The 26,219-nt window shown below is 39.0% G+C and overlaps 2 protein-coding genes and 1 pseudogene across 2 annotated transcripts in view; 1 reads left to right on the top strand and 2 right to left on the bottom strand.

Annotated features, from left to right (window-relative positions):
• LOC139713073 (laminin subunit alpha-2-like) overlaps positions 1–26,219 on the bottom strand; it is a gene marked incomplete at its 3' end in the record, with an annotated part of 181,906 nt that overhangs the window by 144,747 nt on the left and 10,940 nt on the right. The gene's annotated exons all lie outside the window — the stretch shown is intronic.
• Positions 10,461–13,121, top strand: LOC139713071 (P2X purinoceptor 7-like; annotated as a pseudogene).
• LOC139713072 (uncharacterized) lies at positions 19,426–24,546 on the bottom strand. The gene is made up of 4 exons (XM_071624831.1): positions 23,729–24,546; positions 22,960–23,116; positions 21,768–21,902; positions 19,426–21,037 (listed from the first exon to the last, which is right to left on the bottom strand). The coding sequence occupies exons 1-4, from the start codon at positions 23,847–23,849 to the stop codon at positions 19,426–19,428; spliced, it is 2,025 nt and encodes a 674-aa protein (XP_071480932.1). The 5' UTR covers positions 23,850–24,546.

Consider the following 26,219-nt stretch of genomic DNA (forward strand, 5'->3'; position numbering starts at 1 on the left):
GTTCCTTCTTCTTATTTCTTTTATTGTCACCATCTGAATCACCTTGATATTGTTAAAAAATACTGTCATCATTATCATCACCAATATGAATATACCATATTGCTAGTATGTCTTTTCAGTCATCACTTCCATCTCTACTTCTGCATCTCCAGAGGGAGCCACTATATATTTTTTCCTTTGCTCTTCCTACCCATCTCTCTTTCTCTCATCTCTCCTCTTTTTCTGCTTTATATTCTTCACCTCCACCCCTCCCCCATCTCATCTTCCTCCTTGTATGGGGTCCTTTGCAACCTCCTCTTCCTCTTCTTCCTCCTCAGCCCATCCTCCTCTTCCCATTCATCTTCCAACTACTCTTCTTCCCCATCATCTTCTTCCTCCTCCTCCTTCCCCTCCTCCCCTTCCTTCATTTCCTCCTCTTCTTCCTTCTCTTCCTTCTCTCTCCCCTTCCTCCTCTACAATTTTACCTCTTTCCTCTGCCCGTTCAATCATTCCCCCTCATCCTTTAATATCCCCCTTCTACCACACTCCCCATCACCATCCCCCTCTCACTCCCCACCTGCTGCTTGCTTCTTCCACCCTTGACACTGAGACTGATATTTCCACCGGAAGCTTGAGGTCCAATATCTCTTTTGTGTACCTTGGGATTTGAGTGACAGGTAGATCAGAATGGACCTATAACTATTGGGTAGTAAGGCTGAGATGAGAGAGGAGTTGATACGATAAAGTTCAATTCCAAGCCCCTTAACCCCAAATCTAGATTACCTAAGATGTATCTGTCATGAAAGTTTTGGGGGAAAATGAAATTCTGCATGCATTTTTACAGGTATAAAATGCATTTTTTTTAAAGGAGAGATAAAAAATATATAATCATATAAGGAGAAAGACAAATATATAACTATATAAAGAGAGAGAGAGAGAGAGAGAGTCTCATAGTCATAAACAGACAAGGAGTACAGATTCATACTGTATGTATTGCATATCATGAAGCAAATTATCACACAACCTCGCATGAATGCATCACAGAAGCAGTTCTTCATTAGACAAAATCACACACAATCATAACTGGCATGAATGACAGATATTGCAGTGATAATATCAGAGGAATGATTATGTACAAACCACTATAGGCTATGAGGCACTTCACAGCAAATGTGCCTTTTATCTTTTTTTTTTTCTTCCTTGTACTCATGTGCAATAGGATGATGGCTGAATTCTCTATACACTCAGTGACATGCTTGAAAATGCTCCGTCAGATATTTGAAAGAGCACCTCTATCACACAGGTTGGACAGAGCAATATCCTGAACACTTTTTATATTAACCAATACAGTGTATATGGTAAGCAGAAATAATTTGACTTGTTTGAATTATCTGGCTTTTTGAAACCATATCACCAGTGGTTGCTCTGACAAGTGATGCAGGGTATCTGTTTGGATTCAATACACATGTTATTAGAGTCTTATCACTATCAGGAAAGCAGATCAAAGAGATATAATGCTTACATTTCAAGGAGAAAATTTGCACATGCGCAGTGTTGTTGGGGTTTTTTAAGTGGAAATGCTGCAATACAACCTAAAAAATAATTTTCTGACTCCCCCAGGGGAAAGGGTTGCCAGAAATACCATCAGACACTTTCGACAGCCCAGAAATTAGCCGCATCATTAGCAGAGAGGGAGGAAACTTTGGCGACGTCGAGACACTCTTACCCCAGTCTCTCACCAGTAAAATTAGCAGGTCTTTGAGTTCAGAGGCCAGTGATGACAAAAATGGCAAAGGGATGGAAATATTAGGGGAAGAAGAGCTGGGGGAAAAGGAGGAGGAGGAAGAGGAAAGAGGAGGAGGAGAGAGTAGAGGATGAGACAGAACTCTCTCCAAAAATAGTAGGTCCAAAAGTTGAGTCTTCTCTTTACATATGTCCTTGACTGGGCACTTTCAATTTTTTAAATGAATGAAGACCTTGAGTGCCTATAGCAGAAATGAATATTCAAAACACAGCAGTGACTTGCCAGGTAGATAATTCAGGGAGCATATACATGAATGTCTGACTATATCTTTCATAGTAAAGCTTTAGAATATTCCCTCTTTTGAAAGATTATTTCCTCATTGCTAGAAAGGCATACAAAATTTTTAAAAAGAGATGTTCAAAAACCAGCAAGATGCAACTTTACAATAAACCATTTATTATATGCAGCATTACGTGTGTAGAAGCAAAGAGCCATGGAGCAGTATCTACGAGAGTCATTGATGTCATGATTTACAGTGATCATGCTGGGGTGTTTTTTTTTTCTCTCTCTCTTTTTTACCTGTTTTTTTTTTCCCTGACAAAAAAAGAAGCATACAAAGAGTTAATATAACACTCCTTTCCCCTCTCCCTCTTTTTTCCTTCCATCTTTTTTTTTTTTTACCTTCATATGACCTGGAATCTTTGCAACAACAAGACGGTGAATCCAACCCCATCAAATACAGATATCCCTCAGAAGAATGACAGCTTTCTGTCGTGTTTACCCTGAACTTGAACTGCAAGGCAAGCTGTGTGAGCATCTCATTCAAAGAATCCACGTCATCCCCTTGTGCGGATGAAATCTCTTGATCAAACGAGACAAGGGATGCAGCAGGACCGGAAGATAATGGTGTTTGGTTGGATAGGCTAGGAGCGAAAATAAACTTGGATATAAAAGCGACCAGGGTGTTCTCTGCGGAGCACCGAAATGGTACACTTCCCATGGAGATTTGGCCTAGTGAGTCGGGAATTTGGGGGGCCAATTTCCGTTCAGATCAAGAGAGTCATTCCCGAATATTTGCACAGACTACTCACTGTAATTTGGTCTCAGCTAACAACATTTATACATATTTATTCATGACAATTATTGTAAATATTCAAAGTCCGTCTAGAATCTAAATGAATTTCTCTGCTCCAGTTTTGACATTTCTTTCTTCCTATCCTTCATTCATCATTTCTCTGCAGATTCCTTATCTAAACTCTGTCTCTACTCACCTACCTAAAATATTTATTCATACTTCAATTCCTGCTTTCAAAATCTGAAAGTCAACATTTCTGTCAACCTTGCCACATTGCTTATTCCGAAATGCATTTGTCCCTTCTCTTACTGAGACATTCAAACTATTTCGTCCAATATTTGTAACAACCCCTTTGCCTTCGCCGAAAAACAGTATATAATCTCATCTCTTTTTTGTGTCTTTCAACTTCCATCTATCTGTCTGCCTTTGTATCTATCTTACTTTCTCAGCCAGTCTTTCATCTGCTCCTCCTGATTTGGTCACTGTCAGGTTCAAATTGCTACTAAACACTTTTTTAAGGTCAATCATAAATCTGTGAGCGTACATTTTCCCACCACTGGGTCAAATTCCGGACATCTCCCAAGCAATGGGGGCCAGAAGAATCTAGTTGAGTCCGAGTTTTAAAGAGCAAATCTGTCCATAATGCAGCTGCCCAAGCAGTTTTTAGAGCCTAACCAACTCACTGCTCCTGTCAAGAATCTTGATTTCCATCAAACTGCTGGATCAAACTTATTTAGCAAGCATAAGATATGTCATAAATTGTTTGTCTACTACAGATTTCAAATGTCAAATCAAATAAATGAAAATTCTATCAGGAAATGCAATGTTGCTGTCTGTCCCACATTTCTTCTAGTTTAACTTCCACCTTATTCTGGTTTTAGCATTTTTAGACGTGTGACCAACCAATACCCAATGGAAGAAATTTGAATTCCTGACATCAAGAAAATATGTCAACATAATTTCTGTTATTCATTATATTGAAGTAATTAGTATCTATGCTACCTATGGCAAACATAATTTTGTAGTGGGCATTTAAGCTGGTTTAAAGCACTTCTTTAAGTACGGTATTCCTTTCTCTTTATGAACTTCAAAGTCTGATGAAGTATGTGCTTTGTAATAGTCCCTGATTTCATACATTTGTCTGTTTGTTGTTCTGAAGCCCATTCTAACCCAATCAATTAAACAGTGCAATGGGAAAAGGACATCCTTTGCCTATTATAGTTTATTTTTAATATATATTCATACTGAAAAAAAAACAGAACTTGAGGAATAACAGCACATGATCCTTTCAAAATCCTTCACTTCATGGTATAAGATGGATGATGAGACATTTTACATGTTCACCTGAAGAAAAAGTGAAATTTGTCCAGGGGCATCATCAACAGTCCATTTGTATCAAAACCAAATTTTATATTTGAACAGACCTATTGTATGATACATATTTTGAAAACACAAAAAATTCTGCATGGTGAAAAATTATTTCCAACATCATGTGATGTGAGCTGACTCAAAACCTTCACATAAATTTTACAATATGGTTCCAACATCACTACATCAAAACTTCATTACAACACAGTTATGAAAAAAGAAGACTAGACTGAGCATCTTTTACACCATGCCTGTATCTCACGATATCTTTGTCTCAGTGCTATTTACTCTGTGATAACATTTCCCTAAAACTCAGACCAAGGTTAATTTTATCCCTGACTGGTTATTAGGAAAGCCCCCCTGCCCTTGGTGACTCACACCCATTCACGTTTCAGAATACCCAGGCACCCTCCTCTAGCCTCAATTCAATACGCTCCAAATAATTTTTGAAATCGCTTTCAAAGAGAAAATATCTGATATTTTTGTACAAATAAAAACATATTGCTAACTATTGCTTTCCTGCCTTTTGATTTGCTCATTTTCATATGACTAGATGCTTGCTGTGGAAAGGCAGATAGAAATAGGTCTTGATATACTTACCAAAAATTCATACAGACTGTAACTGTGGGGTTACTGTTTTCACCAATCATGGGAAACCATGTATGTCCCTGATGCACTGAAGCATAAGGGATTCAAACTGGAGCAAAGATGATCAAAACAAATGCAATGCTGTATTCCCACAGCATGGAAGGTTGCGAGAGGAGCACCCAGTGAGATACACAGACAATCCTCTTACCTATTTAATACCACACACTAGATCTATCTTTGAAACCACAGTCATATTACTCTGGTTTAGAACAACAAGGTCACTAGCCCTAGTTTTAGGATTTGGGTTTTTGGTTGTTGTTTTTTTTTTGTTTTTGTTTTGTTCACCTAGGGAACTGGTGGGGACATAGAATTATCACGTGTATACACATGTTAAGCTGGTTCATTTATAAATCTTGAAGCTATTAACCTGCTGACGACAAGTTGATTTAGCTATGACACATGTTTCCCACAGACACCTGCTGCAGTACAATGTATACTTTGGACTAGTCCTCAACGGGTTAAAGGGTGTGCACAGTTCTGGTCGAGGTGAGGATTTAGCTTTTAACGTTTTGCGAGATATTCAGAAACCACTCTATGAGATGTCAAAGAGCATGCAGTTCTAAGGGGTATCAAAAGTTTATTCGATGAAAATCGGTTTTGAAATGGCTGAGATATCCATAAACAAGGTGAAACAAAGAGATCCTAATAAAGTTGTGGCATGTCGCTTTTTATTGTTAGCACTTTTTTGGATATCTCAGCCATTTGAAAACCAATTTTCATCAAATAAACGTTGAATCCTTCTTAAAATTACATGCTCTGTCATATTTCATAAGAGGCTTTTCATTATCTCACTTAGGAATGTTCAAAACATGAATCCCCACCTCAACCAGTACTGTACAGTCCCTTTAATGTCTGAGCTATTTGTATTTTCAGTTTAATACATCTATTCAAGGCCCAATCAAAATCAATGACCTGCAAAGAACAGAAGGTTGTTTACAAATAAACATCTTTATTTGGAGTTTACAGAACAATAACGTCCATGCAGCTATGACACTATTAAGTAATGACATGGCGAGCTAAAGTGTCTCCTGGGTACAAGTATATGATTTTGAATAAACCTCACAAAGCCCAAATATCTGTGAAAACAACAGTGTAGTGATGCTGATATCAGTTCCAACCCACTGCCTGAAGCCTTGTGCAAGGATATCTTGTTTGGAACCAGCACTAAGCTGTAACAAAAGACTCTGACAACTTCAATTCAGTACTCCATACTCTGATCTTGGTCATTTTAGTTTCCTCCCCTGCCCCCCCCCCCCCACCACCACTGATATTGTTCATTACAGCAATGCATTATGGGTGCAGTACTGTAGTTGCATAGGGATCTGTTGTCTAAACTGAACAATCTCTTTGAAAAGCTCTTAAAGCAAGTTTTGAGTTGAAAGTTACTCTGACGATGCAAGGAAAGTCCCGATTGTTGATAAGCGAATCATGCAAAGTCTCCATCTGAAGGGCTCCCCCTCTTGACTCATCCCTGAAGGTCTGCTCCAAATAAATTTCGCACTTGCTGCTGTACAACCCATGCTGCCAAAGCGCCAAGCACATCATAGAGGTGGGCAAAAGTTTGGAGGTTTGACTGTTCAAGCTCATGATTTTCATCGGGTTGCATTTTGGAGTTTTGGTCTAGAGGAATTTGTTGTCGATAACGGTTGTGATTCTCCCGGTTATTTCAGCGGGTGTTCAACGGGTAACCAGTGGGTCAAGTTGGTTTGAAACAGGATGAAATCCCTCCTCTACCAACTCCTATCAACCTTGTACCCCTTGCACCACTTCATGATACCCTTCTCAAGAATGGGGCAGACAGGTCACTCAATTTCTACCTGCCCAGCTGCCAGGAAACGGTCCGAATCTCTTGATCCTTTCAAAAGCGAACGGATCCGTCCAAACAATGGCCCAGTCCCGCGGGGCCTGTCAGCTGACAACGTGCCAACATGGTGTCCAAGATTTATTTTTTCATTTTTCATGCTCTTTTTCTTCCCTGCATTGTTATTGTTGTCAATGATAATACAACTGGAACAAGATGCCAGGTTTTACAGGTGCAAACCCATGGCTCAATGCATTTAACTCAGTTCAATTAGTAATGGTGATAGCCTTGAAAAAGACTAGCCACTTGCTTTCTTATTTGCTTTTTTCTCTGTTCTCCCTCTTTCCCATTCTTCTACACAGGGCAGCCTTGTCTTCAATAGACCCAAAAATGATTAAGATGTACAGAATGAGCAAATCCAACATTAAGAAGCAAGAGAACATCATCTCTGCTTACTTTGTCAAAGATGAATGGCTTACTTGTACTTGTGGTTAAGTTAAGAATGGGCGGTTTTCTTTTATGGTTTTAGCTCTGCAAATCACACTGGATTCAAGTGAAAAATCCAGATCTCTCAACTGCATGATACTGGATGTTATCTCAGTAGAATAAAAAACAACAATCCGCATTTGGTGGCCATGATATCTACAAAATAGACACTGTGTTAAGATTTGAAAAACAAGCGTGTGTGTGTGTGTATGTGTATGTGTATGCAGTCTACATTACATGGGGCACCCTGGGGCTAATCAGGGAGGTGAGACATCTCACCTCCCTGGGCTAATGCTGTGTTTACACCATGTTCCTGGTGGCCACAGCCCTGTTTGCCCGAGACGTAGTGCACTGTGGAAAGGAAATATATTGTATCTCATTTTTTTTCCTTCTATAATCTTGTCTTATTCATTCCAATCCTCCCTAAATAAAAGTGAACACTTTAGCTATCAGATCTTGTTCTAATGGCATCTGGTCAGGATAGACAATATATATTTTCAATTACATCCCACTGCATGCAAATATAATACTTCTTTCTCTGTCTCTCGGTGTAATTCTTAATTGCGAATTCCATCACTCCAAAAACTGCCTTATAAGGTCCCACTTTGTGTAACAGAAATAATTTGCAAAATATACGTCACATACAGTACAGATGCTTGCCGGTGAAAATTCTGCTGAGTGGTGAAGTGATTTTCCCCATCATACACACACAGCAAATATAAATGAATGGTATCCAGGTTACATGTGTTCATGTCCTGTATCCTAATACGAATATTTCAGTTACCCTATCACAGACCATAAAGAATGTAAAGTTTTGCTGCCAAATAAAGTTGTTGGCTCCATTTCTTCTTCTTCTTCTTCTTCTTCTTCTTCTTCTTCTTTTGCAGTTCTTTTTCTGCCTGTGTAGAAAACCTGTGGCTCTACTATACAAACCTACACAATTTCTTTTTTAATCGAAAGTGTCTTTGCCATTGTAAATGGGCCTAACATAAACTCTGAAATTAGAACAAAATTGTGAATAGCCTGACTCCCTGAGCTGAATGAAGTACTTGCACAGTCAAACCAGTCACCCATTAAGCGCAGATAAATCATTCTATAGTACTATACTAATAATGTGACCTTTAATCAAGCCTACTTTTTTTCTTTCTTCTTCTTCTTTCACTAAGAATTACCTCTTGGTCAGAGTTAGGTAGCATTCAACAATATATATTTCAACAGCTGCCCTATAATACAAGGCAATCTATTACAGTGATTTTATAGTTATTTTAGGCGAGGCCATGGATGCTATCTAAATTTGAATGAGGAAACTACAGTACCCATTTAGAATTGTTGGTCAGAAAATCAGCAGAAAGGCAGTGCTAACTCCCATCAAAAACATCCAATAGCCTCTGCCAGAATTAGTATTTCTGTACTGATATGAATATAAAACACAGTATGTCACACACAACTAAAGAACTCTCATAAATGCTTCGAACAGTTTTGTTTTTGTTTTTGTTTTTCATAAAGGAGATTGTCCAATGTGGCAATAATCATTTGTGGGCAGAACAAAGTTTAGCTACATGAACAGAATACGGGTTGTACATTCCATATACTATGCATCTCACTGTGCATTCAACCAATCAATACATTTTCAGGTTGCCTGATTTGTTACATTACACTCTGTACTGTAAATGTTTCAGCATGAAATCTACAAACATTAACATACAATCACAATCACAGAAACAAAACACAGAAACAAAAACAACCATAGAACAAATTTTGCTTAAAACAGCAAAATATATTGATTTCATGTGTTTTGAAAGATTTCCGAGATAGAAAACAAAACTGAAGAATCTCTGGAGACCTTTCACTGTTGTACTTCCACCTCCAGGCCACCAGTAATATGAGACATCCCTGTGTCTGTCCTTACAACACACCTGTGGCTGTGTGGACAGATGTGGCCTGCAAGTTGCTTTAATGATGATTCTTCCTTTTTAAGGATTAAATCACTGGCAACCAGGCAGTTGATTCCCAACTGTTAGCGTATTGTTGGCCGATGGAAACTGGAACCCATTTATACTCTCCCATGAAACGCTGCCTCTTTCTCTCTCTAAATTGGGCACTCGTTTTATCCTGCCATGCCTACAGTATAAGCCTAGGAAAGGTGTTTGAGGCACCACAATGTACTATTAACGGCCAGCCATTTCATTACATGTCCATCATTTGGGGAAGGCAAGAAGAGCGAGTAGTCACAAAGCAGGCCCTGCTTTTATGTTTTTCTTTCCAAAGAAAAGCGGAGTGTTTAATTTATTATCTGGCATAAGAAGTGAGGATTTAGCTGACAATGATGAGTGTTCCAGTGATTGTCAATAGGAGCCACAATTGGTGTTTATGGTCTTCGGAAGCCCAGCACAAAAGGGTCAACCGGTCTCCTGGCCAGTCCTTAAAAGGGAGCCCCTCTCCCCTGGAGTAACACGCCTCTTTCATGATGATGCAGCAGGTGTGAAAGAAGCCTGAAACTTGTCGAGATTTTGTATGGTCTCTCCCCCACTGGTGAAGACTAGTCTCATGATACCATACTCTCATATTGATGCTGAAATAATGTGTATCATAGCCGTACATAATTATCAATGTGTACGCATTAACAACTTGGCAAAGTCTGAGTCAGGGAGAGAAAGACTACCATGTGGTATTGTTTTGTTCAGTGAGTAGCTTTGAATAGATGTCTATCAGAATTCACATTTAACCCTCATAAAGGGCACAAAATCAATGATAAATGACTTCAGGTGGAACTTTTGACTAAATTTTGTAAATAAACAACCCCTGAACTTTATACACAGGGGCACATTACTATTGGCATATGCTATAAAGACATATTATTTCTAGAGACTTTATTCACAATATTCTGATGAAAGAGCCAAAGAGGAAGAATAGGGTGTATCCAATGCGACCATCTTTTTTGATAGGAAAACACTATATCTAAGGCCAGTGTTTTGGTCTGTGAAGTACCAGCAAACTGAAATGAAGCAAAATACAATGCACTGACATGGAAAATATAAATGGAGACACTGTCACAGATTGTGCAAAAGCCCATGGGTTACAGATTTAAAAAAATAAAAAAATAAATAAATCTTTTGCCAGACTTACGGTCTATGGATTTCTATGCAGCTAACCATGGGAGGAGGCCATTCCCTTGACAGGCATTTTCAGTGGAATCAACAAAATTTTTCTGCCATTTGGTAACAAGTAGGCCTAACGACTAATTGATGTAATCTCCATTTAAAGGGAGCGTCCGCTCGCAATCTGTGTACGGTCAATTTCATTCGCTTATCCCGACAGCAGGGCTGTACACAATACCGATCTTGGAGCTGCGAACAAAAATGTCGCTGAGGGAGGGGTAGTTTGTGAGTGGATTGCTTGACTCGTCTTTGTTCGGTCGAATGCAAGCTGCATATAGGAATACACACAACTCATGCGTGCGCCTATCGCCAACAATCGATAGATATATTTTTATCCGCGATCGATCGTAGAGTATTTTTGTTCGCTTCGTACGTCGGTACGTTCACGGTACATTACTGTGTACTGGTACGTTCTCTACGCTACGTTGTTATGTACTGCACGCGATCAACGACACGTAAATGGCAATGATACCGACCTACGCGAAGTAAACCTTTTCTTCTACTTTTCTTCTTCTTCTTTTCTTCTCGTCTTCTCAAATCAGTTTCTTCAGTTTTTATTGTTGATTGATATGGATATAGAGGACATTTCTTTTGCTGACCTATCCTTGGCTGACGTCAATATAGAGCAAGAGGACCCAATTTGCTGTAAATGTTCTGGGTCATGTTTTTACGGAACGGGGAAGAGGAGCTGCCCCTGCAAGAGCGGGGGGAAAACTTGCACGGGAGCCTGCTCGTGTGGGACAAAGCGTCCATGTCGCAACAGGGCGCCAGACGTGTCAACCTCCGTAAGTACCAGTGGACATTTAGTCGATGTCACAAACTCTGTCTTTGAAATTTTAGTTTGAATGAAAAATTAATTGACTACTAGCTACTCACAGTCACAATTCAGCTAATTCAGTTATTGTAGTCTGCTGCAGGCTAACTGCGACCAGCCCCAACGTGCAGCCTTGCGGCGCGGTCTCCGGGGCTAGCTGCAGGCATGCCGTTGCATTGTGACTGCCACTGCACTGCACGTGCAATGCACTGTGAGCTGTTCTGAGTGTGACTGTGAGTGAGTGAAATGACGAGCTGGAACTGAAACTGTGATGTACACAACCCATTTTAGTCGCTGTAAGTAAGTAGCGCACAGCGTACAGCATCTGGTCGGGCTAGAACTGAACGTACAATAAATGTACAAATGTACATCCAAACAGTAAATCATTCATAAATACGATCAACAAAGAAGTGGTACATGCCACGACAGCCCTACTGCAAGCAAGGCCAACAAGGGCTGTTAATTTATACCGGTACATGTATAACACAGTCTTTGCAGCAACTTCAGCATATTTAACTAAAGTACAGTTTAGGTGATACAAGTATAAGGCCTGGAAAATAATTTCCAAAGCAGAAATAATGTACTGTATTTAAGGCTTGGTTGGTGGTAATGCATCTTTAAAAAAATATATATAGCTGTTATATATATCAGGCTCTAAAATTTATCGATATATTGTTTGCAATATCAGGAATCCAGCGAGGGGGAAGGAGCTGGAGAAGCACAACCAGTTGCCAAGTCCAGGCGTCTTGAGACAGCAGAAGACCAACACAGAGAGACCGTACAGGTACAACTGTATGCACATACACTGCCATCAGCCTGTTCACGCGAACGAGGGCATCCCGGGGCTAACACTTACACAGGTACATTTGTATGCATGTACCTGACCTGTAGACTCTAGTACGACCTTATATACCCAGACCAGTCTGAGAAGTTTGGCTGGTGGACCAGTTTGCATTAACCTGAAATGGGTTTATCCTTCAGAAAGTGAATTATACTTTACCATATCTTGTAGCCCCTACCATTACCAAAATTTACACACACGGAAATTAGAGGAAGAGAAGGGAGAGTGGTCAAATGTTAGTGAGACCTTGCTTTGTTAATTGCTGGATTACTACATGCACAGTCTTATTTGTTAAGTTTGGCTTATTTCAGTGTGTGTGTTTGTGTGTGTGTTTGTGTGCATGTGGTTGGGGGCAATTTTTTTTTTTTTTACCTTTGCAGTTCCACGTCATTGATGATTTTGATTTATTTCACAAACTTCTTTTGTTATGCTTCTAGAATACTTTTTTATGTGATTGTAATGATTCTTGTCTAATCTTCTCATGTACTCTGCTCAATTTATTGATTTACTGTACAGCTACACATTTGTATAATCTTCATATCAATGACAGTCCCAAAATAACAATGTATAAAAACTTTCTACTGAGATGGTAAAAAAAAAATAGATTTATAAATGCCTAGGAAGATGTAATATTTTACACATGTGTAAACTAGATGAAATTTAGTTCTTCAATTCATTTAATAGATTCATTATTTTTCCTTTGTTATAGAAATTTGTGAGTGGCCTGGACAAGGAGCAAAGGGGTGATCTGATCATTTCTCTGCTATCACGTTTCCCAGAGGCCCTAATGGATGCGATGGCGGCCACACAGCCCGAAGCTCCTTTTCCATTTGATGATCCAGCAATTCCAGCTCCACCCTACTGCAGATGTGGGAAATGCCGCCCCATGCCCAACGAAGTTGAAAACGTTTGCTGTGGATTTGATATCTGTATTTCCACAACACAAGCCTTCACCGATGCTGTGCTGAATGGAAATGTGTTGGCCGCTGCAATGCGTGCAGCCAACAACGAATTCCCAAGGAACATCCCACGTTCGAATGAGTCGTATCGCCACTACGCATACAAACAATTTGTACTGATCCACCATGGCCGTCTTGGTGCTCGAGTCAGAAGAGTGGTTCCATCATGCTCAGTGCTGAGGATACGCCGTAGTTATCCTGCACCGAACAATAGGTACAAAGGATTCCTTGATGGAGTTCAGGACTAAACACTTACTGAAACAAATCATCTGCAGCTCACAACTTACATTCCTCTGTACTACTGTGTAACTACAATGTACATGTACTTTCTGTGTTTTTTTATTATTACATTATTATCACAGGTGCATTTGTCACATGAATTATTTGGTAATCAGTTATTGCATGCACATGTCTGCCCTACATGTAGGTGTTAGACATCAGTCACACTTGTGATCTTTAGTAACATGTTGCTGCATGTATGTACACTGCACATGCTGTGTAACTATTGCAAGCCAATAACTTGTGTGTACATGTGTATTCTAGTGTTCTTGTGTTTTTCCCTTACAAAGATCTATAGATAATTCTCTATGATGCCCATCTTTTAATTTGTATCGAAAGCAACTTTTCAAGATTGTAGTATACCGATTTAAACCCAAAAACAAAAACAAAAAACCCACTAAAGTTGTCCTGGGCGAACAAGTGTAACTACATGTTTATGTGAAAGAAACAATGAAAAATGCAACGATAATAAAGTCATGCATTCCCTACTAAGTTGCTTAAAGTACATGTACAGAACTGGTATACTACTGAAATTCTAGCACAGAGGTCTGTGGGGTTTCAATGGTATGTATCACTGGGTTTTCACTTTTATGAAGCAGTAAATGATAATTTTGAAGCAGTTTTTATTTTTATTTTCATTCTTTACGTGTATTTTCAGTTATTTATTTTTTTATTTTTGTTTTGCAGGGTCATTGTATATTTGTACCTCATGAGGTTTTCTAACAGCACATAACATTGGGCCATGCAACTCAATTGTTTAAAAGTCTAAACTAAAATCATACAAAAGCAGCCAAGGGACATGAATAACAATTACTGTCAATTATGGTAATTTCTTTTTAAACCTGGGCCATGGCTATTTTGTTTCCTACATGTACCTAGAGCATTTACTTGTTACCTTGCACACTTATCTTGCCTTTTGTATTCTCTAGACCTCGCTGTAGATTTTATCATGTCTGTCTGCTGCCATTTTTTATTTATTTTCACTACCTTCCTATTTTGATATGTTTGAGATGGAACTTTGTGATACTTTTGAGTCATGTATTTTTGTTTTCATTTTTCAGCTTAAAAATCATTACTCGTTACCTTGCAAATTAATCTTGCCTTTTGTATTCTGTAGATCTTGCTGATACTTGTAGACTTTCATACAGATTTTATCATGTTTGTGTGCTGCCATTTTTTTTTGTTCGCTGTACAGTCCTATTTTAGTTTGTTCAAGATGGCAATTTGTGATACTTTTTTGAGTGTACATGCATGCATGAATATCTTTGTTTCAACTAAGAAGACTTTATTTTTTACTTTACAAATCTTGCCTTTTCTACATGTATTTTTAGACCTTGCTGATACTTGTAGGTCCACAGATTTTATCATGTCTGTCTGCTGCCAATTTTTTATATTGGCTACTGTCCTATTTTAGAATGTTTGGAATTAGTTTGTACATGTAATACATTGTACTTGTGTTTTTGTGGTCAGGGTAAATGCCTACTTGTTACCTTGCAAATAAATCCTGTGTTTTGTATCCTTGGTGATAGTTGCAGGCCTACAAATGTGCATATGTCATGCATGTCTGCTGCCAATTTTTGTTTATATTGGTTACATGGATGCAATGGTGTTCCATGCTTTATACAGTGTAGTCCTACATGTATGTACACTGTACATGTACAAGGTGTATGTGATGGAACTTTGTGATAAAACTTTTGAGTGTAGATTATGTACAACCTGTATTCAACAATGGTCGACGCACAAAGGCAAGTATATCTGAAAGCAGACAATCCTTATATCTTGTATGCAGATATAAAGTTTATTAAGTTTCTTCATGTAATGAGGTGTTCAAGAAATGTGATTTAATGGTACAAAATTCCTGCTTTGTGAAGTATTACACATGAGACATCACAAATGTTATTTCTCAAGTCTTTCCTGGTTATAACTCCATCATTGTTGCATTTAATTTATACCACAGCCTTCTCTTTTATGCATAGATTTCAAGTGCATTATGCCATTATGCCAGTTTCAATCTTTTCACAATCAGAAGGAACAGGTTGTGATAAACCCTTAATTTTCGACACAATCTTTAACAGAGCTGTAGTTCAGTTGTACAGACATGATCACTGGCAGCCAAGGGCCATGAACAAAACTTACTGTCGATTATGGTAATTTCTTTTTAGAACTGGGCCATGGCTGTTGTGTAATTTCGTGTGTAATTTCATGTGTAATTTCATCTGTATTTCTTCATTTGTACCTCTTCTTTGATATGATAGGGCTGCTGTTGTGTAATGCTATCAGTATTTCTTGTACATCTTTGATCCGACAGGACAATATTGTACCTGAAGACTTGCCAACAATTCTTGCAATAACTGTACTAGCTGTGCCTTTCAGTAAAGTTTTCAGTGTCATTTATCTCAGGTGTTCATATTTATTAATAAATACTTTATATCAAATTATTCCTTCATGAATTATTGTTTTTGTTTTATATTGTAGGCATTCAGTATTCTTACGCATGTATAATTCACACAGACACATGTACACATACACATGCATGCACCAAAAAAAAAAAAAATGCACTCACACACACACACACACACACACACACACGTTATCCACACCAGACCTTGACATAAGCACTCTCATACTTAAGTAAATTGTAATTTCATGCTAATAACAAAGTTGCACTGTGTGTAAAGATGGGGCATGCAGCATGACTTTAGTGTAAACAAGACTACACACGTAACAGACAAACACAAGACTTCTCACTAAAAGACTCGTAAAGACATCTGATATCGGTTTCTGGGTTCGAAACTACTAGTAGTCCACTTTTATGTATTTTTTTTTACTTTGGTCCACACACTTCAATGCCACAATAGCTCTAATACATATTTGCTTATACAATACTTCAATAACTAATCTTCTTGTACGTTGCCCACTCCAGGGCCTCCCAGTCACACATGCTATACATTTCTTTTACTTGTACTCTCTCGGCATGAAATATACACCACCTGAGATAATCAAAAATGTAAGACAGTATCAATTGCATACAGTGGAAACTTGCTACATGCATAAAGAGATCTGGTGTAAGAAAACACCTGATTGACATGTATAAAAAAAAATTTAAAAAAATCATTCCAGTCCCAGTGAGAACAGAGTGCTTCGTTTTGCATTGTTTTTAGGCTACTGCTATAGATGTAGCTGACCTCACAAACAAAATTTCAGGTTCCCAAGGATCTTGTTGAAAACACTGAGTTTTCCCTGTACATAATAAACAACAAACAAAACCCCATATTACAGTAGTTGAACATCACTTCAAGTGTTTGTTTTTTTTTCATTATGGAACTATTACTTTGGAATAAAATATACAGTACAACTGTATTCATCAAAACAATTCTGACAACATGACAAGAGTATCTCTCTCATACTGTTCTCATAGTAGGTACATTGTATAGTATTGATCTGTAGAAGGATGAAGACAGTATGCCTCAAGAACAATATGAAACAGATGGATTTGAGGCCAATGGAAAGTTTTTGGATAGGAGGGAAAATGTACTGAATTATTTTGTTTGTGCATGCTTCTACAGACTACAGAGCTTTTGATAAAACAATCAATACCCTGTAAATTGTTCAGAAAATATAATGCTAAAGAATATCTACAAACTAAAATTGTTGAGAGTAGCCCTGAGCTTGTGGTCAGTAGTGATGGCAAAGTGACAATAAGGCAAAAGGCATTATAGTAGTACATGTACACACAAAGGACAGGTTCATTGTTTAATAAAAAAATATATCATGTACAACTTTGTACAGTGTAAGGCAGGTAAATAGTTTTCAAATGAAACAACACTGGAGTTCAAGAAAAAGTCACCATCCAAGAAAAGTCTCCAACCTATTCAATGAATCAATGAACATGTATAAAAGCATTAAACAAGAATTACAGTATAAACAAATTAATGAAAGCAGGCAAGAAATGATCCACAATACTAACCTGCTAATAATTACAAGTTGTATTCCAAGTACTTTCACAGTGATAAAGTGGCACATTACATTTGCACATGTGTGAAAAAAATTGAAAATAATCTTTAACTAGAAAAGCACTCTGAGAGCGCAGACCTCCACCAAGCATGCAAATAATTTTCACCACTGATCTTGTTCTTTCGTAGAAATATCAGTGATTTCCACCCATACGTACTGCATTGTGTGCTGAAAGTTGCCAGATTTCCCAATATAGAAGCCTTTGTTACGTCATAAACACTTAGCTGCACGGCGCACCTCACCACCCCAGCAGAAACTAGAGCACGCACTTTAGGGCGCGCAGGCAAACCTCAAATACGTGCAGCCTGAACTCCCAAGTTCATTACCTCTACTGTACCTGCCAAAATGTCAAAAATCCTTCATAAATTCCCCCAAAATTCTCGGATCACTACCAAAAGTTAATCGTTTGCTACTTGTGTCATTCTCAACCTTTCCTGCAAGTTTCGTCCCAATCCGTTAACTACTTTTTGAGTTATTTTGCACACAGACAAACTAACGAACAAACAAACACACAAACCAACGGTAATGAAAACATAACCTCCTCCCTTGGCGGAGGTAATAAATAACCTTATGAGCAGTCATTACCTGTACAGTTGAGGCAACACTCTAGCACAAGCTCATAAAAAAAAAATTAAGCACAATCTAAAGCACAATGTACCATAATGTACAATGCCTGTGTATGCATATCCATTCCTCTAGTGTAACAGTACTAAAAGCTAAACAAACATTAGCAGTTCTGAATTTCTACTTCCGTGAACACATAAGCTATAATAGTACCTGTAATAACACCACTATAAAACAGGTTTAAGAACGTAGCAAATCCAAACGGCTAATTCAGGCCACTTGACAGTGTATTGTTTCTGCCTGTACAAATGGGTTTATTCGGGTTTGCGTAGGTATTCTACTGTCACGTCACATTACGGAAAGGGTTCACCGGCTGCGCCAATCATGAGCTAACGCACTTACACTGTACATAATGCATTACTACAAGTACAATTGTAGTATACTACAGTACTGTACATGTATTATAGATTTCCGACATCACTAAACACATGCTGATTTCCGATACCAGGGCTTTACATGTACACTGAAACCTTTTCCTTAGGTGACTCAACGGAGGCCAACTGGGCCACAAAAATCACCAACTTCATTTTACGGTGGCCCCAAAAGCAAATCTCTGCCTGGTGGCCAGAAAGCAATAGAAAACATTTAAATTCCATTTTTACATAAAGCTCTTATTCAACCACTCCCTTCTTACACCTTTTGGAATGATAAAAACAGTTAAATATTGATGTGAATAATGGGTTGTTTGGATACATATTCCAATACCTTTTACATTAAAAACAAGCTACCGTGTCCATTAAAATGCATATCAAGAGCACATCAATTGATGCAAGATTTTCCTTAAAGATATTTACTAGAATTCTTTCAACTCATTTCTCAGTCATGTTACAATTATTTGGAATGTAATCCATTGTGCAAAATGCTGTTTACATGTACTTAACTCAACATGGTTCATGTTTTGAGTAACATTTGTACACTCCATACAAATGCACATGGTCTTGCAAGAAAGTTATTTTCTTCATATATTTGTGTTATAGTTTTGGTGGCCCACACAGGCCGCCAGGCCACCAATAGTTTTGAGCCCTGTCTTTACACATTAGTATTGGGGGATTTTTGCTGATATTAGAGCAATTATAACTGGTAAAGAGTGTGACCAGTTAAGCATCACAGACGGACATGTAAGATATAAATAATGATAAATTATGGATAAAATAAGTGATAAGATATGAATGTGTAGTTCTCAAGTCTCAACCACACTGTACGGTCACATATACATTTGTACTGTACTGTTTTGTAAAAAAAAAACGAGTGACAGAAATTTACTAACATACTGTATATCCTTAGGCCCAGCTCACAGCACAATCAATTCATTGGAGCGACATAAAGTACACGTATCTTCACTTCAAGGAAAACAACTTGAGATTTTATCGTATTAGATAGCAATAGTCATCCTTGACAAATAACGAAAGTGATGAGTTTTTCTGCTTCACTAATTCATCCCAGTTACCATATGTAGTATTCCACAATGGTGAATGCACACAGGCAAGTAATCTGAAAGCAGACAATCCCAATATCTTATTTGCAGATAAAGTTTGTGAAGTTTCTACAAAAAATGAGGTGTTAAGACAATCTGATAGAATGATATACAATTCCTGCTTTTAGTGAAGAAATGCTCCAGGCTGATCTTCATTTCATCTACTCTTTCGCGAAGCGGCTCTTATGCTTTGCTACCAGCTCTTCCGTTGGCTCTGCTTCCCTCATTGCAATGGTCGGGTGGACACGTCGTGGATCATCCTCGGCCATGGAAACATGCTGGGAAATGTGACCAGGCGTTGTTGCTCGCTTCGAGTAGATCGCAGTCAGGAGCTCAGGCATGTATGCATACGATTTGGGCTCTGGAACAGGAACAACCACATGCTTCTTCGTGCGTTTGTTGTACTTCCTTCTCCATTTCAACTTCCCATCCTTTGTTTTGGCCTGTGGTCGGTTGGCGTGATAGTTCGTGTCGAGAACAGCAAGTTTCACTCTTGCAACATACCCTACAAGGGTGAAATAACTCCTCTTCGTGGCGTACATAAGGAGTGTTGAATGAAAAGCCTCTAAGCACCCTGTATGTCGGAAGTCGGTGTAATACGGCAGAGTTTTCATGAAACGTTTGTCGTGTAATATGTCGTACAGCTTCTCATGTGGGAGGCTCCCTGGTTTCAGCCATGCAGTGTCCCTGTCTTCTTCCAGCTCGTCATGCTGGCATTTCCCTGGCCTGTCATCTGTGGTGAATGGCCACTCGTGCTCATTTACGATGTGATGGAGCATCCCATTCAGGTTGCCGGCAAGTTTGGCAGCATCATTTTCACATGTCATGGCAGAATACCAGAAGTGATTCGATATCTTGGGAATCCACGGCTGGAGCTCTCCACATCCCTTTTGCTGTGAGGCATGACTAATCTTTTTCACGAGATTCTTGCAGCCGTGCCAAATGTCCCACTGGTGATGGATTGAGTCATATTTCTGTGACTTCCTCAATGTGGCTGCGATCTGGGGATGAGCATCTGTGACAACGCCAGTCACATTTACCTTGCTCCTCAAAAAGTCCAGTCCTCGCTCGAAGCCAATGCGTTCCATGTTGGGAGATTTCCCACCTGCCTCCTGTACAAGCACTGTTGTGGTGTGGAGGATCTGTTTTTGTTCTTCATCACAGAAGGTGTATGTCATGATGCTAGCGCTGTAACCTGGCGAGTCGGCACGACCATCTCCTGACAGAACAACATCGAGCCCATGGTACCTCTCAAGCAGTTCATCTTGCTTCCTGCCATAGTATTCGTTGATTGCAGGTGCAACATAAACCTTCTGGATGTTTGTGAAATGGGTTCTTGACATAAAGTACAGGTTTGTGAACTTCGCCATGGTTGCGATTTTCTGGAAACTATTTCCAGACGCTATGATGGAGGATGCTACATGGAGGTTTCCAGAAAACATACCGCGATATCTTGGCTGTGAGCTCCAAGAACTCCCATGGTGGTTCTCGCATTCCCACATCACCAGAAGGGCTGTCCCTTTTTGCACACTTCGGTAATGTAGTTTTGACTTGCACTTGTTGCACTTTTCTCCATGAATGCTTCTCAACAGCTCCATCAGTCGATCCACGTATGCGATGCACTTTGCTGTATTGATGTGCTCTCTAGCCTCTTTCTCGTAGTCTTCAGAGGTGTCCTCCTCGCCGCTGAAATCCTCCTCAACATCCTCTTCAGCTCCGAGATCCAGATCAAAGACATTCACATCCAGTCCATCCAGAATGTGATCCTCAAAACTGTGTATAAAGCACATTAATATCAGAGGTACCATAAGACAATGAACAAAAGAAATTAGGGTAATAAGTGAAACTGTGTATGCAGTTGATCAGTAATCTCTATGAATAGATGAGAACACGAAGAAAACTGGTTATTTTGAAAGTGTAAAAGAAACTGCCAATATCAAGGATGTTAATTACCTTCCCCACTCATTTGGACACTATAAAGTATGGATGAAGTCTGAATTTTGCAAAGCCACTCGCACAAATCTGAGTGGATGAAAAAGAAATTATTGCTGACAAATGAACTGATAGCAAATTTATGCAGTCATAAGGCCCTCCTAGTGGAGACACAGACACAGGTACAGACAGTACATGTAGATGTGCAGTGTATGTATACACTGTTTGTACATGTTACTGTAAAAGTGGAAATTTTCGCGCATTTTGCGCAACCAGAAACTAGTGCAAAAATAAAAGCATGCAAATGTTTTTGCTTGCCATGCATTCCTGTGCGTGATATCTTCATTCCGCCGAAATAAAAACACGCGAAACTCTTCTAGTCGCACGAAAATATCCACTTTTACAGTAGTACACATTGTAGGCTTTCTCAGGATTGAATACACATAGAATATGTATGAAGCAAAATGATTTTTGATCCAGAGTATGAAATTTGCTATAAAAATTGTTTGCAGCAAAATAACATTAATCACACTCACAATTAGTCACCCATGAAATAACCTGAATAACTTACAAAACTTCTTGAGTTGCTTCTGCAGGCTCCAGTCCTTGCTGTTGTAGAGTTGCTGATGCTGTTCCCTCTGCAAGGTGAATTTCTCCATAATCCAGGCTGTCCTCTGAATCTGAATCCGAGTCAGGTAGAGGTTCCCTATTAAAAAAAAAAAAGTACATGGAAAGGTTTCAGCAAAAATGCATTTAAGTTAAATAACTCATATTTGGGACTGCTCTGACCTCTCTCAAACACAAAAATACACATGTACATTAATATGTAACTGTAAAAACAACAAATGACTAGATATACATGTAAAATTGTTATTCATGAAATTTCTAATCTGTTAGTTCTCAGCAAAAAAATGAAGCAAAATAAGACATATATACATTGCAGAGATTAACATACATTTCTCCAAGATCAACATAAAATAGAATATTTTCCAATCTGTCATCATGGCTGATGACAAACTATTTCAGTTATTCAATTAAATGCATCATTACAGCAGGGAAGGGAACAGTCAATCATTAACCCTAGTCCACTTGGAGGGGGGGGGGGGGATGGTCAACATTGTGCACGATGATTTGGCATGCCATTTCATGACTCTTTTTTTTCCTCAGAGGTCTCCTGCATATTCTAAAAAAAAAAAAAATCAACTTCCAGGTAAACCGTAGTGAAATGAAGTAATGTTTTGTTTGTTTGTTTGTTTGTTTGCTTGTTTTAGTTTTTTGTTTTTGTTTTTGTTTTTTTTTTGGGGGGGTGGGGTAATTTGAATTGGATTTTATGTATTCTAAAGTAAATAAGCATGAAAAAATCTCCCCTACAAATTTTGGCTACAAAAACAAAAACAAACATAAGGTTGAACAAAGAACAAATAGATAAGAAATCAACAAAAAACAGTAAAAACATAAGAAATTAATTTGACTATGAATTTTTTTCACAAGGAAATCATTCAATGTGTGATGAGGAATCAGCCCAGTTGGAATATGGTTAAAGACGACCCAAGATTAGTTTTAATGTGATCTTCATTAATTAACAAGTGGTATCAACTGCACAGCAGATTATACATGTAGCTCCTTCATCATGCAAATTGGCTGCACAGGAGTTAGGAAATATGATCTTTATGGATATGAGGTACTTACATATACAGATGCATCATTGGATAGGTTTTGACTGTAAGAATAAAAGCTACTAACATAACAGTAACAGCAGTTACCTGAAGTATGTATGATCAAGCAGAGGTGTAGAGGCAAAGAGTGTCTTCCTTGACCCGGATTTAGGCAAGCTGGAAGCAGGAGCCTGATGGTAAACAGTCTCTCCAGTGGGTGCTTCAGGTGGAACTGCTGGTCTTGGCGTTGAAGTGATTGTGGGGGCTGTAATATCATTGACAGATAAAGGAATTTATATGACTACTGAGTATATACTTGTAGTAAATAATGATAAAATGTAGGGAATAGCCATCCTCATCTTGAATACCATTAACTTCTAACCTTGATACCACAGCAAACAAGATATACAAGTTATACAATAATAAAGTTGTTTTGTACTGTTGTTTATGTACGACTTCCCATACATTCCCATCACATATAACTTATCATTGTGCTCTACATGTATGTCATCTTAAATGGCAAACAAAAAAAAAAATGAAAAATATATTATCATAATGAACACTCTCCAACAGAAGAAGACAAAATATTGTCTAGATACAAATAGCAACAACATGGTAGGAAACTGTTTCCATGTACATTGTATGTACTTTCACATATACTTGTATGTGGGGGGGGGGGTGGTCTATTTTGAACTTCATTTCTGAAAAAAAAAATCTTTCAAAGCCAACAGAAACATACCAAAGGAAGTAGAAGGACCGGCCTGCTCTTCTTGTACTGGTCTTTCACATATACTGTACTTGTATTGGGGGGGGGGGGGTGGTCTATTTTGAACTTCATTTCTGAAAAAAAAATCTTTCAAAGCCAACAGAAACATACCAAAGGAAGTAGAAGGACCGGCCTGCTCTTCTTGTACTGGTCTCTGCTGAAGTATGGCTGAGGCAGCAGCATCTTGAGACGGGTCAGTCCATGTACCCCTGAAAACAGCAATTGACAACATTATTATTACTCAGTAAATATATTTTTAAAAAGGATATTTTTCTATTATGAATTATTCAAAAATGAAAGATCAAGGTTTTAACTTACTATATAGTAAGTCTACTACTTATCGACCATCCTCACGCAATGGCTTTCTAGCATATAAAATAAAAAAATATGTGTGGCAGGGGGCGCAATACGCTGGAACATTTGAATATTCATGACTACAAATCAAGACAAATTAGGGGGATACAGAGGTAAGTAACCTGAGGAAACAGGTGGAAAAAGAATTTAAGAAATGCTCATTAGTAATACGTACGCATGTATTGTTCACACATATTTGCCCATTCACTGGATTTACATGCTTTTCAATGTGAAAGCGGGCAGCTGGTTTCAAAAGATGAGCTACAGCTGTACCACGGGCGCACAAAAAACCTCCTGTGTCTATCGCTGAGATTTGCGTGCGTAGGATATGGAGTGACAATCTGAGCATGGGGTAAGGGTCTACTGTATTTTCTTCCAAAGTGAGACGAAATTTGAGGTAAATCTGTTGAATATTTCTGGTGAAATAGTGGTTACACAGGAGGTCGATGAGTATTACACTGACACACTGTACAATGTAGGTCCAACCATAGCATGATAATATATCCTATATGAACAGATCGAAAGTTACAGCAAATACATACAAATACAATTTTGAAGGAAGTGCACAAGGAGACGCTTAGACGTAGACTCAACTCCAATCATCGAATTTATTATGATGGCCTGAAGTGCTGAACCCGACCAGCATCAAAAGCCTTGTCTATGCATGCAGTACCAACTCAACTGGCCCAAGGTAAAACTAAAAAGGTACGGTAAAGCTACATTTGTACATGCAGGCCCAGAACGATCTTGCTTATATGTGAGCATGTGAGGTGAGTGGGCTGATTTGAAGCGAAATGATTCTTTCCCATAATAATAAAAAAAAAAACATTATTGGCGTCGCAGTGATTTCTTATCTGTCTTTTGATCATTTTACTTCTGAATTTGATTTAGATCCCCAATACTTACTAGTACTACATTGTAGTAGCAAGTACAATAGAAATTTCAGTCAATGGACAAATATTTCAAATTTAGGTCCGGACCTTAACCATTTACACTCCTATGGAAGAAAACTGCTCCACAAAAGATATTTTGATTTTCGTAATGCCAAACGTTTTGCGGTTACACATGACATAGAACGTGTTACAGCGAGTCCAGTGCAGCAGTGCCAGTGGCAGTGCTAATGTTATTGGCAGTGACTAACAACGTCAACGAAAAGCATAGCCATAGTGATACGACTCTACCAGAGTAGTACGAGTAAATTTAGCCCGATTCCGACCACATGCATGCTGTTTATCCAGCGACTGGGAGCTGGGCTGTGTAACGTACAGTTAGCATAGCCATGGCCCTTAGCCACCATGTCCATAAGCAGTACCTTACCAGTGCGTGCATTGATACCACTACCACTTACCAGGCATTGTCATGTCATGATTATGAGAATAACAACAATCAACAGACAACACACACGCCCAGATGAAGATCGATCGCGATAATAAACAATGAAATCAATTATGAGCAAAGAATACTCACCTGAACTTTATTGGGGTAAGCCGAGGGGGGTCTTTCATTGTCAGAGGTTGCCGGATAGCTTGCTGAGGATGAGTTTTAGTTTGAGCAGCTGCAGCTGCTGCAGCTGAGCTCTCACTTGCACGTTCAGCGGTCACAGTCCGCCGCGCCGACAGCTCTCCGGGACCGACACACGACGGTTCCTTGCACAGCATTCCATGCTGCTGCAAGAGGTGGTGTGCAAATTCCTCGTCGAAGTTGCTTCGTATTCCCTTTGCTTGAACGAAAATCGCTCTTTGCTTCATCCATAACTCATGAGCAGTACGGAGGCGTACCCTCGAACTATCCCACGACAATTTTCCTCGCTCCATCAGACTATCATTTCCGAAAATCAACGCCAAATACAGATATATTTGTAAAAAATTGCAAGCGATCGTACGGAGAAACAGTGTGCTGAAGGGCGAATACAAGCGGTAAGGTAAACATGGCGCGCATATACGTACGTACGTACACGTGTACGTATACAGCATGTACAGGCCTCCGAGCTCCGATCCCCAAAACGATCGTGAGAACATCGCTATTGTTCGATCCGAGCTCGAGCAAGGCGAAGCTGCCCGCCCATTTGCGCGCTCGTTTACCGAAGCAGTACGAAGATTTCCGAAAGATCCCGAGCCGGGCCAAGCTGCAAACAGCGCGATTTGCGACTTTACGCTCCCTTTAACTTCTGAAATGGCAATTGTTCATGACAGCTCAAAAGACTTATTACTGCCACACAAAAACAAGCAAAACAGTCATATACTTTGAT

The sequence above is a fragment of the Diadema antillarum genome, unplaced genomic scaffold (genome assembly GCF_040938485.1).
Source record: "Diadema antillarum isolate AM-2024a unplaced genomic scaffold, OU_Dant_1.0 seq00001902_RagTag, whole genome shotgun sequence".
NCBI lineage: Eukaryota > Metazoa > Echinodermata > Echinoidea > Diadematoida > Diadematidae > Diadema > Diadema antillarum.